We start from the raw sequence: 16,836 nt of genomic DNA on the forward strand, positions 1-16,836 counted from the left end.
ACCTCCATCACTTCCTTCACCCCGGCCCCGGCCCTGGCCCCGAGTCAGCATTCAGTAAACACAGGGAAAAGAGGTTTTCAGTAGTGGGGTAAGTCACCTCTGTGAGAATCTTCCCTTCACTGTGTGAAATAAGACACTATTTACTAATAAAAATTAGAAGATAGCTAGTTTGCTTTGTGCTACTACATCTTTCCTGGTTTTTAGTTTCACCAGACCCAAATGAATAAATAAATAAGCCTCCTCCTCTCCTCCCCCACCTATACCAGAAGGGCTGAAAAATACTTACGCTAGATGATACCATCTCTTACAAACACTGGAGACTTTCAGGAGTTCGGGGAGACACAGGCAGGAAAAGATTCCTAAGAGCAGCTCATCCGGAAGCGAGTCCCAAGAAACTCCTTTGAGAGAAAAAAAAAATGTGTTCTCATCACCATTCTTTTGCCGTATCAAGTCTGCTGAGTCTTTCTATGCACCTAAAGGAGACACGATATTTAGCTTAAAAGAGGGATGTAATGCTAAATGAATTACTCATCCTCACAGCTGTTTTTCAGTTCACCCACTGCCTCTGTACCCTGAAGTGAGCACCAGACTTTCTCAGCAAAGGAGAAAAGAGAATGCCAAGAATTTTTCAAAACAAAGGAAAAAGAATTATTTTTCATAACATTCTTCCCTTCAGCCCCCGCCAGCCCGTCTTGAGCAAGGACTAGACTAACTGGTTCAGAGCAGGTCCCATCCTTCTCAGATCTCACATAACAGCATCTAAGACATCACGATGCTTTTGGTTGCCAAGGAATGCGTTTCTCTCCTAAGCGGATTCGGGTAGTGGATTTAACCAGCAGTGACCTTTTTAAATAAGGCAAATGGATCTTCCTCCCTCTTCTTTCAGGTTTACAGAAAGCGCTCAAGTCCATTTTACCTAAAACCGCATCCAAAGGGAACTTTCATCTATTAATTCAACAAAACATGTACCAGGCACTCACTACGATGCCCGGGATCGTCTTAGGTGTTGGGGAGACAAAAATACCTTATCTTTATGGAGCTTACGTTCTAGTGGGAGGAAAACAATGACACATTACATGATGTGCTAAAAATTGTTAAATATGCTAAAAATTACATGATGTGTTAATACAGATAAGTGCTACGCAGAAATATTATGCAGGGCAAAGGAGAGGATGGGGGATGGTGGTCAAAGCCTGAACACAGTGGTCAGGGAAGGCGATTGTGAGCAAAGGCTGAACACAGAGAGGGAGCCAGCCTGAGTCTCTGGGGTGTGTTTTTGAGGAACAGCAAGGAGGCCAGTGGAGAAGAACAGAGTGAGTAAGTTGCAGGCAGAATGGAGAGGTCAGAGGGGTGAGAGGGGGCCAGGTCAGGCAGGACTTTCTATGCCATGAGGCCTTTGGCTTTGATTCTGAAGGTGCTGAGGAGCTACTAGAGAGCTCTGAGCATGGGAAAGACAGGATCTTACGTAGGTTTTAAAAGAATCACTTTGGCTGCTGTGTTCAGAATAAACTGGAGGGAGAAAAAGGTGGACGCAGGAAAACCGGTTTTCTTGGTCTTATAAAAACAATCTCTAAATAGCTATTCAACCAGTATTAAACTCTTAACGTGTGAGTGTATAGAATAACCTACAAGATCAGGATAATAAAGACAATGGCCAAGAAGGAAACAAAGACGCGCCAAGAAATATGGAGTGAGTGGTGAGATTAGTTTAGTAACTTGCCTTCTTGGTCTACTTCCAATCGATCCGACAGACCAATTTTGGCGCAATCCTCTCCCCTCTGTGGTTAATTTTAGTGTCAACTTAACTGGGTCAAGGGGTGCCCGGATATTTGGTTAAACACTATTCCGGGTGTGTCTGTGCTTTGGGATGAAAGTAACATCTGATCAACAGACTGAGAAAAGCAGACTGCTCTCCCCAGTGTGGGCAGGCCTCATCTAAGGCTGATTAAGGGAGAAGTGGCTCTCTCCCTTCTTTGAGCTGGGACTTGGGTCTCCCCTCCTGTCTTCAGACCTGGGCTGAAACCTACCCCATCTGTTGCTCTGGTTCTCAGGCCTTTGGACTGAACATTTGGGACTTTTTAGCTTCCAGGATCACATAAGCCAATTCCTTAATAATGACTCTCCTTATATCTCTGATTTGTAGTGTCTCTGGAGAACCCTAATTCTCACCCCCGACCCCTCCATTTAAAAAGTGTCAGTATTTACTGAACATGCACCCTGCACCAGGCTCTGTGGAGACCATGACGGAGAATGCACTGGAGAGTGATAAACGTGGCAAGCTGTGGCCTCTGGGCAGTATTCCTGGGCAATCTTTCCCTTGATTAGAACCCCTCAGTAGTGCCCCTGAACATTCAGCCTGAAGTCTACACTGCTTAGCAAGAAATTTAAAGCTTTCATGTCACGGTCCCACTCATTTTTCTAGGTTCATTATCTAGAAATATGTTCTAGCCATTTGGAGCTACTTGTAATTTTTAGAGTAAGTCACTCGGCATCACGTCTCATTGCCTCTGTACATCCTGTGCCCACCCCGACTGCTAGTAATTTAAAATCAAGTGGCCATTAACGCCCCCATTCCTATGGAAGTCCTCCCATGATATCATGAAGAACAAGTCACTTTTTTAACCACAATTTTATTATTTCCTTACTCATCTGTCTAGACTCCCACTAGGCCATGAGTTCTTAAGAACAAGAACCTGATTTTTTTTTTTTCAAATCAACCTTTGTATTCCGAGGAACTAGCACAATGTCTGATACACTCATCCATTCATACATTTATTGAACTGTGCTACATGCTACGGTCTGCTCTACAGACAAAGATGAACAAGGCATGGCCCGCTCAGAGTTTACGTCTTACCACGATGTGCATACTCTTTAAGAACAGGCATCTTGTTAGCACTTCTCTTGCCTGTTCAATGAAATCTTGATTGCAGAATGGGCTGTTTTTAATGGAGTTTTAGTTTGTGTACTAAAAACTTCACTGAACACAATGAAATGGGAGCTATCTCATGATCCAGACTTGAGATATTCTCATTGGCCTTCCGTGTTAGTCTGTTTGGGCTGCTATCACAAAGATACCATAGACTGGGTGGCTTAAATGAGAGGCAGAGACAAACAAACAGGAAATGTCAATAAAGCATCCCCATGGGCTGTGGTAGGGTTCAGGGTGCTGTGCTGAGCAGGGTGTGGGGGTATAGCAGTGGTCAGTGGAAACATGAGTAGGAGAGATGCAGTTGCTCAGTGACGACCCGCCCCTCCCTCCCTAGAGGACAGAAGTAAATGACTGACTGAGGCTCTGAAACCTAGGGGTGGAGGGATGAAGGCAGATGGTGCACGCAGACCCTGGACCATGACCTGGGGAGGCAGCTCCTCAGTGTGGCAACAAAGATCCTGGTCCAAGGTCAGTGTGGACAGAGGATGTAAATTTTCCAACAGGGTACCTGCTCTGCTCCCCGAATTGGAAAAAAGTTGATGAATGGGCTTTTCTCAAGTTTTTCTTCCATTAATTCTTAACTCCCTGATCTCTGCTGCCTTTTGCATATAGAGATCAGATTTTAGCATTTGATTTGGCAAAGAATTACACGCTTAGTGCAACTTTGAATCTGATGTGTTGAGAACCATCCTGATACCGGGTGCTTGGCCTCCCCAACAAGTCTGTGAACTAGGGGACTGAGGAGGAAGCACAGCCTCGACTGGAATTCGGCTCTGCTGCCTCCGAGTCTGTGAACCTTAGGCAAGTTACTCAATCCCTCTGGGGCTCGGTTTCTTCATCTGTAGGAATGGGAATAAAAAGGTTTATCTTTCAAAGTTGTTCACTGTGAAGATTAAGTAACTTATGACAAAAAGATTAAGCAGCAGAGAGTCAAACTTTCTCTTTCTTGCCTCCACGCCTCTCCCTGCACCTTTAAATCTGTACATTTTCCTTTGGTGACCTTTTCTTTTCAATGCTGCTTGGAATTTTCAGCTATGTGAAAACATCTAAGGTCTGAGTAGGGTTTGGATAAGGGCTGCATCGGGTGATTTAGTCAAGACCCCAAAACACCCTCCATCTAAGTCTGGGATCCCCAGAAGCAGATCTTGATGATCTGAATTAAAGTGTTTATTTGGAAAGTGATCTCAGAAAAGTACTGGTAAGAGTGGAAAGAGACATGGAAGGGCAGGAGGCCAATTTGGGGATGTTAACAAGCAGATTATCGCTATGGGGAGCTGGGGTTCAAATCTGCAGGGGACTCTAGGAAAGCATATAGCATCTGCCCCAGAGCTGTCCCAGCCGAGAGCACAGGTGTTGGAGCACTAATCCACCAACTGCTGTCGCTCGTTGGTTGGGGGCTTCTGGGAGGGAGCAGGAATGTTGCCTCCCCAACACACCTGCCCAGAGAAAGCCCTCAAGCACAGAGTGTCACCCTCGTGGAGGAGAAAGCCATCAGCATAAAAAGGAACTGAGAACTTCAAGGGGCTCTGGATGGAGCACTGAAGTGTCTACACTAAAGATGGTGGGGAAAAGAAACAGGGAGGCTCATTGTGAAGTGCAGAGTGGGAGAAATTAATTAATGAACTCGATGCCTCCCATTTTATTGGGAAAACGTAAGAAACCAGGAACAATTAGAATATGAGATTGGTAAATCAAATGCTAGAAGGAAAAGCTGGCACAGCAATGAATGCAGAAGTCTGCTGAGGACAACAAAGACAGGCAGTGAAGCCACGCGAGTAAGCTAAGTCTAGAATATTAGGAGAGTTTTGCACTGCCATGTCCATCTTCACCGCCCAACTCCTCTTCCTCCTTCAGATCTTAGCTTGACTGTCACTTCGTCAGAGGGGCCTTCCCAGGTCACCGTCACAGCCCCGCACCCAGATTTGCACATCTAGCACCTATCGCGATACCTGACACATAGATTATTGCTCAACGCATAGTATCTTTTACTCCCCCTTTATGCAAACTGTGAATGTGTTAATTTGGTCTCTGTGTGACTGGTTAACATTCCTTAACCAATTAACCACTACACTCAGCGCCAAGGACAAATCCTGGCAGTGCATATTAGAAAGCGCTCATCTGATAATCTCACAAAGGAATGACTGACACCTGAGAGAAGAATGTTGGCTTTATTTTATAGACAGGCAAGGCTGTTGGCCTCTTAGGACCAGTTTCCTCATTCATAAAATGACAAGGTTGGCCTAGGGCTGCACTTCAACAGACATTCCTGGGTGCCTAACTATGTATGGGTGCTGAGAGCTGGCTGTGAGGCACAGTCCCCCACCGATGGCCTCACGGGGAGACAAACTAATAAACAAATACATAACCTGGCATTTAAAACTGCCGTTTACTGCAAGCCCTAAAAAATCTCAGGCATTTATTAATGTGCACTGATTCTAATCTCTGCGGCAACCCTGTGCCCCAAGTAGCAGTATCTCATTTTATAGGTGAGCAAACCTCTTTTAGTGGGGTTATTAATTAACCTCACCAAGGTGCTGTGAACTATTAGGTGGCAGAGCTAAGAGGTAAATGTGGGTCTCTTCTGTTTTCAAACCCCATGTCCCAAGGTGAAAGCACAGAGCCACAAAGGCGGCTGTCTGAAGGCCGGCCAGGTGGCGCGGGGTACAGTACCTGCAAAGGAATGGCTCAGCCCTGTAGGTGTTCAGGAGGGATGAGGCTGAAAACAAGACCCAGGGACAAAGGTAGGGACCCCTGTCAGTACTCGGAGGCTTGGAGATGGGGGGAGGGGCTTCAAGAGAAGATGCAACTAGAATTACACACAATTAGCAAATGGCAGAGTGCAAATTCAAACCCAGCCCTGACTCGAAAAAACCTGCCCTCTTTCAACCCTAGGATTCTCTCTCCTGTTCTGGGTTCTACAAGTTTCAAAAAGGTGAGAGTTCAACTTGACTCGCTATGGAGAAAGGAACCCATTAGGGCATGGAAGGGAGGGGTGGAGGGGAGAGGGAGTGAAACAAAGATGCCGAGAGTTAGCAGTGGGTCGGCTACCAGTCGGAAGGAGCCGTGGCCAAGAGAATGCACAGCCTCTGCTAGCAGCCGAGGACTCAGGGCTGCATGGGGCCGACACGGGACAGCTGACACTGATGCTGGGACCCCCGCCGGGGGTGAAAGCTGGAGGGGTGGGTGGCGTTACAGCCTGAAACTGAATGGTTCCAGCAGATGAGGCAGAAGTCTGTCTTCATATAGCTGCCCTCGTGGCTGGGATCCAGGCTTGTGATATGCTTAATCTAACTTTACTTGCCGTATTTAATTCTCAAAACATCAGCCATCTGTTTCCTGGATTCCTGGCCACACTGCTGCCTGGTCTGTCTGCCCAGGGCGGATGAGAAAGTCCAGAGCAAGTCCTTCCTCCCCTCACTTCTTCTGATCCCTCGCCCCCAGCCCAGGCTGCACACTAGGTCTGTACAGAAAGGAAAGTAATTATTAAGCCCAAGGGCTCCAGGCTTCAATGACACGGAAGCAGTTACACATACTTCAGAGCCATGAAAGGCGAAAACTGGCCAGAATCACAAAAACTTGCTAGTCATCACCCTTAGCCACTACCATTTCCATTTTTCCTCAGGTGCAAACCCAGCTGCCCACTTCTGGCCTCATCACCTCCATGCTTCTTAAACTTCCTCGTGAGAGCAGGATCTCTGGTCTGTGACATTCACTCTGTATCCCTGATCGCCAGAATGAGGCTCAATCAGTATTTACTGAATGAATGAAAGGAAGCTACAGGGCAATGAAGGATGCCCGGGGAAGGTTCCCATAAAGAGCTGAGTTTTGGGAGCTGCAGGCTGAGACTCATTGGTGAGTCATGAAATCAATTTAGTTTGATGAGGGTTGTTTTGAAAGAATGGAATGCAAGAGAATAGGAAATATCTTAGGAAGGAGAAATCCAGTTTTGTGCAATTTCGCCTTTAGATACCTACCCAGGAATGCAATGCAAGATATATTACTTATGGCTTAAAAAAAAAAAGGAGGAAAAATATTTGCCTCTAGGGTATTAAAAAGCAGATTCCCAGGCTCAAGGCAGGACCCCTGGGATCAGAATCTCAGGAATTTTGCACTTTGAACACGTTCCCTTGGGGATATCAGCATAGTCTTAAACTCCGGAGTCTCCAGGCTGAAAACCATTGCGGGGGCCTGGAATTTCAAGCAGTTTAACAGCCATGGGAAAGCTGATCAACAAAGTGGTTCAACAGCGTTTCCATGGGTCTCCCCTGTCTGGGCGGAACGAGGGGTGGGGGCGGGGAGGAGAAGACGAGGACCAGGACGGGCATTTAACAACAGTGCATAAAATGCAGTTGTCCTCTTTCTGTCCATTACTGACCTCATTACTGGGACATTTCCTCCCAGTGCTTTCCACACAATCACCCCAAGGGCCATCAGACCTGTCCTGGCACAAAGTTTCCATCTTCTAAAACAAACAGATGAAGAGGATTTATCAACAGATGTGAGCCTGGCTTGGGGCCGGCAGAAAAGAGAGACTGCCAAGTGAGGAACCAAGAGAAACTCACACAGCCCAGGCCCACTGTCACCAGATAGCTCTGTGAAGCAGGTGTGGCCTGTTCCAGCCTAATCCCCGCAGAGCTGTGAGCCACCTGTCCCGACAACTGCAGACAAAACTCGCTAGAATGAGGATCCAGCTCCATTGGAGGCCCACAGGGAATCCGCTACACCAGCTGCCCCTCCGTGGCCTCCCTGTCTCCTCCCCCTCCCCCCAATTAACCCATCTGCATTGTGTGTAACTCCACGCACAGACAGAGCATACAACTGGCCTCTCTGTTAGGTCATAGGAAACATAAAGTCACTATTTTTCTCTCTCACTTCAGATAACTATTTTTTGAAGTCAATTTTAACAATTCAGACTCCGTGACTGGACCATTTCCAAATCCTTCTCTTTCCCAGAGCCTCCGCTTTGCTCATCCACATCCAGTGGGAATCACCAGGAAAGCTGGGTCCTCTGGGCGCGGGCCTCCCTCCCTCGGGCCTGGTGCAGCGCGTGCTGCCTTAACAGCTCATCACTCCGCTGTATCAGCCTCCGTCTTCACTCCGAGCTTTCCTTACTGCGTACTATCTTTCCTCAACTTGACTCGCCTTTCCTAGAAGACAGCAACCACCCCTCGACCTTCTGTCTTGTTTCCACAGCTTAAACAACGTCATTTTTATTTCCACCAGTGTGTGTGGACGCGGAAGGACTTACAGCAACCACACTCCATGTTAGAAGCTAGCCGCGTGGAGCAAAGTAATCAAAAGCTGCTCATCTTAGCAGGAAGTGTCTTTCACCACATTTGGTTAGTCAAGCACCAAATTGCTCGTGCTGCATTCCAGGCACTAAAAATAGCAGTGGCATTAAATTTTGAAGGAGAAGAAAAAAAACGCTACACTAACAGGATCAGATTAACGGGATGAAGGACAAAAGAAAAAGTGAAGTAGTCTCTCAACTGGGTGTCATTTTGTCAACCAAATTAACTGGATTTACTGATTGACTGTGTGTGTTCTGTGTGGGCAGCGTGCTAAGGGTTTTATGCATCTTCCTTCATTTAATCTTCACAGTAGCCCGTGACGCGGGTATTATTGCATTTCACAAAGGAACTAAGGTGCAGAGGGCTCAAAAAACTTCCCAAGGTTAGTAAACAGCAGAGTTGGGATTCAAAGTCAGATTTGTCTGACCTCACCACAATCCTTTACTGCCTTTCTAATTAATTCAACTCCTGATTCAGATCCCCGGACCATAACCTGACAGTCCTCTTTCCCAAAGAAAGGGTCAAAAGCTAAGCAAACAAGCAACCGATCAACCATCCTCCAAGAAACCCAGAAGGGGAAATTTAGGGATATATTTCTCTACCTTGGCTTTGCAAGACCTTATTTTTATTTCCTGAATCTGTCTCTTCTTTTCTATCATCACCCACCCAATTTCAGTTGTAGACTATGAGCACCTCTTCTACAGACACTTTCAAAGCCTCCTAATTCTGTCCACTCTAATGTCAGACTCTGTCCAGAAGTTAAGCACTGCTTATCACCACTCCCGCAACTCTTAACAAGTCTCCAGGCTTCTATCCTCAACCCTCAACAGTTCAGTCTCAACACATCAGTGTGTCCTTTTAAAAGGTCACCCTGCAACTCTGCTCAACGCCATCTCTAGCCCATCTCCCCTTTGCTCATTCACTCTTGGAAAATGGCTTCCTTGTTGTTCCTTGAACAAACATGACATTTTTCTGCCCCAGGGTCTTTGCACTAGCTGCTCCCTTGGCTTGAGGATCTCATCTCCAAGACATTTGCAATGTACAGTCTTTCATCTCCTTTATGCCTTCACTTAAAGCTCACTGTCCAAGTGAGACTTTTCTTCAGTACAGTGTTTAAAATTGCAAACCAGCTTCCCACCCCAGAGCTTCCATCCCTCTTGGCTTGTTCTACTTTTGTTTTTAGTCACAGCACTTATTCTAATATTCTACATACCAGATTTATGTTTCTTGCATCCTCTCTCTAGAACAAAAGCTCCATGAGGGTAGAAAATGTTTTTGTTTTGCTCACTGCTATATCCCCAGCACCTAGAACAATGCCTAGCACATAGAATGTGCTCAGTAAATATTTGCTGAATTAATGTTTCACATGGCTTACCAGCAAGAAAAACTGATAACCCCAGGTCAATGCACTATGTTTACGCTATGGCTCTGAGTACTCCTGGGGCTCTGATCCATGCCAGGAGGCACTTAATCATCTGCTTGAGAAGCCTGGGAATAGGGAGCTATTAAGAGAGGAAGGACATAGTGAGGTCCACATTTCAGTCAGTCCACTCTAGCTCTGGGGGATGGATCCAGGGAGGATAAGGCTGGAATTATGAGTCCATTCCAGTATTCCGGCCAGAGAAGATGACAGCTTGAGAAATATTCAGGAGAGAAGAGAGAAGGATTCAATGACTGGTTGGATGTTGGGGGATAGTGGGAATCTGACTGACACTCAGGTTTTTGGGTTGGGTAACTGAACCAATAAAACTAGTAGTAACGGAGACAGAACATACGAGAAGAATCCCACTTGGGAATGGACCTGGGAAGATAAGCCTCCTCCATTTAGTTCAACATTCACTTTAGCAGTCCCTTGACGAATAACTAAATTGATTAGGGCAAAAAGCTCAACCAGGGCTATAAAGCAGCAGAATATAGACAAAAAGAATCCTACAGGATCATGGCTTATGTTCCCATTTGTCAGCAACACTGAGCTGGCCTTTGATCAGGCAGAGTCCCTTCTAAGGAAAAAAGGCAGGAATGTCTTCTCACGGGGTTAAAATTTCACATGGGTTAAAAGTCAGTTGTGCACCATTATACCTACCAACATTCCTGCAGACTTCAAAGACAATGAGTTGCCCCATTTCTTTGGAAAATAACTTCAGAATTAGGCGGTTTTAAAAGAACCCTATCCTAAAGATCCCTGAACAAAGGTTTACCAACAAAGTAGCTCAATCCACCGCTTACTGGACGGATACTTTTATCCTCAGACCTTACCTGGAAAATTCTCTCGATTCAGCTTAGGCCTGCGGACGATTACAAAGTCCTTTTCATTCCCTTTGCTCTTCAGCCGTTTTCGTGGAGGGCTCTGCGGGTGGCCCAAGTTTGAGAGAAGTTCCTGGGGGATGTTCTCACTGTCCACCTCCTCCTTCTCCAAGGCGGACACCCCCATGCCTGAAAGCAGTTCAGAAGTCTTGCTAGAATCCCATCCCCACGTGAAGCTGGTGGTAACGTTGCTACTCTGGTCGGGAATCTCCTGGAGGTGTTTCCTGCAGGAATGCACAATAGCCCCCGTTTCTTTCAAAAACACACCCCTAAATAATTCTAAAGTGGGCCTGAACGAAATTGCAAATTACGCATTGTAGAAAACTTTCACAGCGGCTAAGTTAATTGCATTTTTACATGCCGGCGGCGAGTTCCCAAGAATGAAAGAGAAAATAACCGATCAAACCGAACAAACTGAAAAGGCTTTTTGATTTACGATCACGCAGAAGGCCTCAAGAATTTCTTAAAGTGGAGGGAGCAGACAAGGAAAGAGGGAGGGCAATCAGACAGTGATTGAAAACAGCTGCAGGAAAGCCCAATAAGGGAAGTCAATTAAAACCGCACGCTGATTACCGCACTAAAGCATCCACCCATCCAGGTTTTCCTAAAGAAGGGGAGAGGCTATTCACAATACAGCATTACTAACAATATTAGCAAGTAGCAGAATTCGCGGCCTAAGATTTAAGACGGCCCATTCATATTCTGCCTTTTTCTGCAATCGGCTTACCTATGCATGGCGTCCGCAGGTTCGGGAGTTTTAAATGCTTGCATTAATTGCAGATGTGCCCGCCTCTCGGATTCCCGCTCTGGCGCGCAACGGCGCACTGCGTGCGGCCCAGGCCCCCAGCAGCGAGACCCGCGAACTCTATCAACGTTCCATCCTCGCCGCGCGCGCAGAAGCCCTCTGCCCGCTCTCCTCCGCTACCGCCGCCTGCGGCCCCGCTGCCTGCTGGGAATTGTAGTTTCCTCGCGGTCCGGCGCACTCGCCTCTACTTCCTTTCCTTGCAGCTTTGCCCGCCTTCGAGATACCCACAACCCCCCGCGGCTGCGGGCCTGGACGGCCAACAGGGTAGGCGTGAAAGCGGAAGCGGGCGGTGCTCCGGCTGACGGGGAAATGTCAGCGGCTTGACTGGGTACGGGTTTTCCTTTCCAGGGAACCCGTAGGCCTTCTGGGGACCGCCACCACCGTCGCCAAGGAGTGTGGGTCCCAGAACCTGGACGGCTGTGGCGGACGCAGGGTTTCCTGGTCCGTCTAGACGCTGTCCGGCGAGATCGGACGGTGAGCCTGAGGGGAAGAGCGCGAGGCGCTTTGGGGTCTGGGACCGAGCGCAGGCGAGAGAGAGGGACCCTGGAGACCCCGAGAGGCCGCCGCCACGGGGCCCACATCCCCAGCCGCCGGCCAGGTGAGAGACTGCAGCCGCGGGCATCACACCTGGTCGCCCTGCTGCCCGGGAGCTGCTTCCTCCGGTGGGGAGAGGGAGGCCTTACGACTGGATCTGTGAGTAGGGTCCTTTCCTCATCTATAAAATAGGCACTACGACGACGACACTCATTTCACAGGCTTAGAGTCGGGGTCAAATCGGAAAACGCGCGTGAAAGCGTTTTGCAAACAAAAGCGCAGTGGCAACCGGAGGCGGTGTTTTAATTTGAGAGGAGCTGGAGACCACGGGGGTTCCTGTAACGATGGAAAAGCTGAGCATCCCCTCGCAGACTTGAAAAGTCTCTTAAATACTAGCCCGAGAGCAAATAAGGCGACTCTGTGTTTACGAAGGGCTTTCAATGCAACACTAGGGGCCACCAATAAAGCCATTCGGTTGCTCTCTCTCAACCGGCTGCTTCTGGTAGCCCTGCTTCCTAAAAGTGGGCTGCCTTTAGCCTGTATCTGCGGAGAAGAGTTTGGAGATGGTTACGAGTAGAGAGTGTGCCTGGGTGGGATGATCCTGCGAAATCCATTGTGCCGTCTGTACCGTAACTTTGACCCTGGGAAAACAGTGGAAGAGAGAAGGGGAGTAAATTCCCAACTCTGATAAAAATGGAGAGGATTTGTAAAGTTCCGAAGTAAACAGTCCAGCGTCATCACATAAATATTATAATATTATTTCAGTATGCTGTATGACATATCTTCTTTATTCTTAAAAAAAATTCTTTGCAATATATTGGCCTTAAACCTTCCTTGCTCGGATATGTGATTGTTTCAGACTTGGTGCTTATCTTGAAAAATAACCACCTCTTGACAGAGGAAGGCATTCATGAACCTTTAGTCAGTCTGTTCTTGAAAGTAAGTGAACTTGGTGTGAATAAAGGATCTGTTTACATTGATTTTGATTGAAACTAGGTGAAGAATACTAGGCTGAATGTTCACAATTCATTAAACTAATGTTACATGGAAAATATTTTTAAATACAATGTTCTGATTTTTTTTAACATAAAATTACTTTTATGTTACTTTGGCTAAGGAGAAAGCAGTTGCTTTTGCTTGAAACCTACATCCCTTCCTTTAAAATTGCAATTCAGAGGAAATATTTTTAATAAAAAAAGTTACAATCTCCTTTAGGAAAGTGAACAAGACAAAGGGAGCTTATAAGCTAATGGAGGAGAAAGAATAAACAAGAAAAAATATTTAAAATGCCATGATGAGAGTAAACAAAGTTTTGAGATACAAAGTAATTGGGAGAGGCCACATTAGATATAGATCTTATAGATAGTAAAGGTCTAATAGATGGAATAATTTTAAATTTAAAGTTGAAAAATAGCCTTGTACTAGAATTTAGCTATAGTTGCTTAAGAGCCAAGGAACATTTCTAGTTTCAGAATACTTGAAATAATCTGAATTGGTGGACATGAGGTCCTCTATGGGACTTTAGAGAAAGCCTGTCAACTTTGAAAATCAGTGTCTTCAAATTGTAGAACAGCTATTTCACTAACAGTTTGCCCTGGCAACAGAAATAATTTAGCTTCTTAAAATGGGAGTAACTTTTTTGTGCATTCCTTTCAAGCATGGCTGCTCTCTTAAGACAGTAAATAAAAGCCTGACTTGATGCATTGGTATTTTAATATGAGGAACTGTGCCCACTGAAGACTTGAGTAACTAGCTATGCATTGATTGCTGCTTGGTCTTTTCAAGAACTGCCTTGTGATTGCTACTGATGTGGGTTATTTTGTTTTACTGATTAATTTTGCTTATTTAATCTACTCACCACACTCCGTGTCCCATTTTAGTGAGAGAGGTATGCCACACTTCTCGAAGTAGAATTGCTAGTTCAGTATCTAGGACGAATCAATTACAATTTTTTTTAAATATCTGCAGATGACAGAGTAATTTCTAGTACTCTTTGGAAGCTTCAGGTACTATTCTAAGTGATTTTGTTAATTGGGAAAATGTTTATCATACAAGGGGCAAAAGCATAGTTAGTTAACAAGATGATCAGTATTATCAGGGCATAGGACAGGCCAAGAAGGACTGGAAATTACATTTGACTATAAGCTCTCTTTGTATATTCAGTAATGTATTACTGTTCTTTTTGAAAATCAAATGTGACAAAAGATATTCTATTTAACTAGAAGAATGATGTACTTTTTCCTTAGTTCCATCATAGCATGAAGTAAATGTTAAGATTCATCTAGTTTTTTTTAAATGTTATTTAGCTTTGGGGAACAAAAGACTAAGAACAATTATATAGCAAGAAATTTCTATCAATCAAATTTCAAAAGATTCCTCCTGTACCCTCAATTAATTTTCAAGTAGATTTTTTAATTCTCTTTAGCTTAATGCTCTCTGTGGGCAGATTGGGGCAAGAACAGAAGGATTGTTTCCTAATTCTCATTTGCTCTATTTTTTTTTTAATTTTCCCCATGTAGATGAGAGTCATAAGTTATGGCAGTCTTACCTGCAAACTTAAAAAAGTCTTAGTTAAATTCTATATTAAACATGACTTTATTAGCTGTCTATCTTGATGTGTCTAAAGGAATAGTTAATAGGAGAATGTTTCTACTTTGTTCATTGAAATGAAGTGAACAAATGAAAACTGAACAAAAGAAATGATTTAAAAAGTCTAAATTGCATTAAGAAAGTACATCTAGGGGGAGGGTATAGCTCAAATGGTAGAGTGCTTGCTTAGCATACACAAAGTCCTGGTTCAATCCCCAGTACCTCCTCTAAAAATAAATAAATAGGTAAACCTAATTACCTCCTCCCACCGAAAAAAATATATATATAAAGTACATCTGCACTTGAGTAAAGTCTCTGGTATCCTAATTGTTAGCCAGCTTCTGTAGTCAGGATGCTTTGGTTTGAATCCCAGTTCTTACCTTCTCTGTGCCGTTTTCTCTTGTATTAAACAAGGATACTAAGAGTCTTGCCTTACTGGGTTGTGAAGTCTAAGATAGTATATTAAGTGCTATTGCAATGCTTGGAATCTAGTAAACTCACACTAAATGTTAGCTATTCCTTTTTAAAAATTATTTTGTTATTAGGAAGGATTCTAAGGATTATTCTCTAATTAACCAAAGTAAGTCTTTTAATCTCCTTACCTGAAATCTTTTAAGAATCCATTACGATTCCAGTCGTTTTCTTCTTGCCTACTTACATGGTTGCTACCTCTCTCATGTCTTGCCAAAGGTGGAACGGTTTGTATATGCTTGTCTTTCTTCAAGAGAGCTTGTTAGACTTTGAAATTCAGTTCACTTGGTTGGTTTGCAACTCAGCTCAGTTTTGAAGATGGCTTCAAAAAATATGCCATTTTTGCATTTTTAGAGTGAGAGTTACATTTTTCTGGTGATATTTTATCTGTATCATAAGCTGAATTCTCCCTATACCTGAAATTGTTAAACATGGGATGATTGTCTGTAGAAGATTTAAATTTTGATTGATGGTAAAGAATTGTTGATTTTCATTACTCACATCTAGTTATGATTCCTTTGGTTTTTCATTATTTGGATCTTGACTTGATTTCTAGTTTTTATTCACCTATTTGAGTAAGGATACATATTTAAATTAACACAGTCTGTCTGATGAATCATTAGGTTCTAGTTGGAAACTTTTTCCTTTAGTTTCAGAATCTTAGATTTTGACAAAATTTTTGTCAGTGTTCTCTTGTTCAGTTGCTACTAACCCTTCCTTCCTGTCTTTTTCTTTTTTCTTTTTTTTGAAAATATTTGGCATGTTTTAGGTTCCAAAATTATCTTAACCTTTGAATTTTCCATTTAAAGCGTGTTTAGCCTGAAAAACCTTTATCAACCATAAAGTATTCAGGAAACAGTCCTCCACGTTGGTAACGTTAACAAACAAATTAAGGCATTTGAAAGTAGTATTGTATAATATCATGATGATTGGTAAAACACTGAATTGGATTTTAAATGTTTGACTTTCAGAACTGACATTTTGGAAGGTGAACTGTGCCTGTATATTAGGTGCTAAAATTTGATCGAATGAATGAATTAATATTTTGATTTTGAGTAAAATCAACTTTGCTCCTGTGGTGTTAATGTTCACCTATGATAGCCTTATGTCTCTTTTTCATTTCTAATCACATGGAATTAAATTTTGATTTGCCTTCAGATTTTAACATTTGTTAAAATTTTTGTCATTTAGCCTAAACACATTACTTTAATACTTGAAGAATATTATTAGAAGGACTGTTACTGTGGTCAAAGGAATATTTATTTGCCCTTTTGCCCCAAGTGTATTTTTGCATAGCTGCACATCATTACAATTCAACAGATGATCCATTTTGATTCACCCCCATTTTGATCATGTGCCTAGAAGAATAATGTTGTCTTTTCTACATGACGTTGGTGTGTCAAGTGCACCTTCTTGACATGGCTCTAAGATATGTTCTGTCTCTTCACAATGGACAAAACACAAAGGACAGATGAAGGTGTGTTTGGGATATCTTGCAGACCTAGGAAGGTAATCCCACTTGTCAAGAGAGACAAGGGGAGCAATTCTGTGAGATTTTTTGTTTTATAGGAATGAGTGAGGGCCCAGGCTGTGGTAACCATAGAGGATGAGAAGCAAAAAGCATTTGGTATCCATTCACAGTTTGTTTTTTAGGGGGAAAAGGCCATTTTGGGTAAAGCTATGCTTTCAGACCATCGAGGGAACTAATTATCTTTTCAAAGCAGATGGTATGGAGGAGGCAGAGATAAGCAACTAGCATTTATTGAAGACCCATTCTAGAACTCTTACTTGGTGTTTTACTTTTGTAACTCATTTGATCTTCATAGCAACCTGTATGAGGTGATCATTTTTCCTCATTTAATAGCTTAAATTGCATAAAGTTACACAATTATTAATTAGAGATGGGATTTGGA

The 16,836-nt window shown here is 43.9% G+C and overlaps 2 protein-coding genes across 7 annotated transcripts in view; one reads left to right on the forward strand and one right to left on the reverse strand.

Annotated features, from left to right (window-relative positions):
• SKP2 (S-phase kinase associated protein 2) overlaps positions 1-11,494 on the reverse strand; it is a 31,415-nt gene extending 19,921 nt beyond the window's left edge. Inside the window, exons 1-3 of one of the 2 annotated variants that reach the window (XM_031676672.2) lie at positions 11,252-11,494; positions 10,477-10,653; positions 287-398 (exon numbers count right to left, since the gene is read on the reverse strand). In XM_031676672.2, the coding sequence (XP_031532532.1) occupies positions 287-398; positions 10,477-10,651 (287 nt within the window). In that variant the 5' untranslated portion in view covers positions 10,652-10,653; positions 11,252-11,494. Of the gene's footprint in view, positions 1-286; positions 399-10,476; positions 10,749-11,251 lie in introns of both variants that reach the window. The other variant, XM_006199666.4, reaches the window with a different exon arrangement.
• Positions 11,495-11,592: 98 nt separating this feature from the next.
• Positions 11,593-16,836, forward strand: part of LMBRD2 (LMBR1 domain containing 2) — a 42,070-nt gene continuing 36,826 nt past the window's right edge. For all 5 annotated transcript variants that reach the window (XM_015235464.3, XM_031676666.2, XM_072958778.1 and 2 more), the window contains exon 1: positions 11,593-11,927. The gene's annotated coding sequence lies outside the window, so the exon portion shown is untranslated. The remainder of the gene's footprint in view (positions 11,928-16,836) is intronic.

The sequence above is a fragment of the Vicugna pacos genome, chromosome 3 (assembly GCF_048564905.1).
Source record: "Vicugna pacos chromosome 3, VicPac4, whole genome shotgun sequence".
Taxonomy (NCBI): Eukaryota; Metazoa; Chordata; class Mammalia; order Artiodactyla; family Camelidae; genus Vicugna; species Vicugna pacos.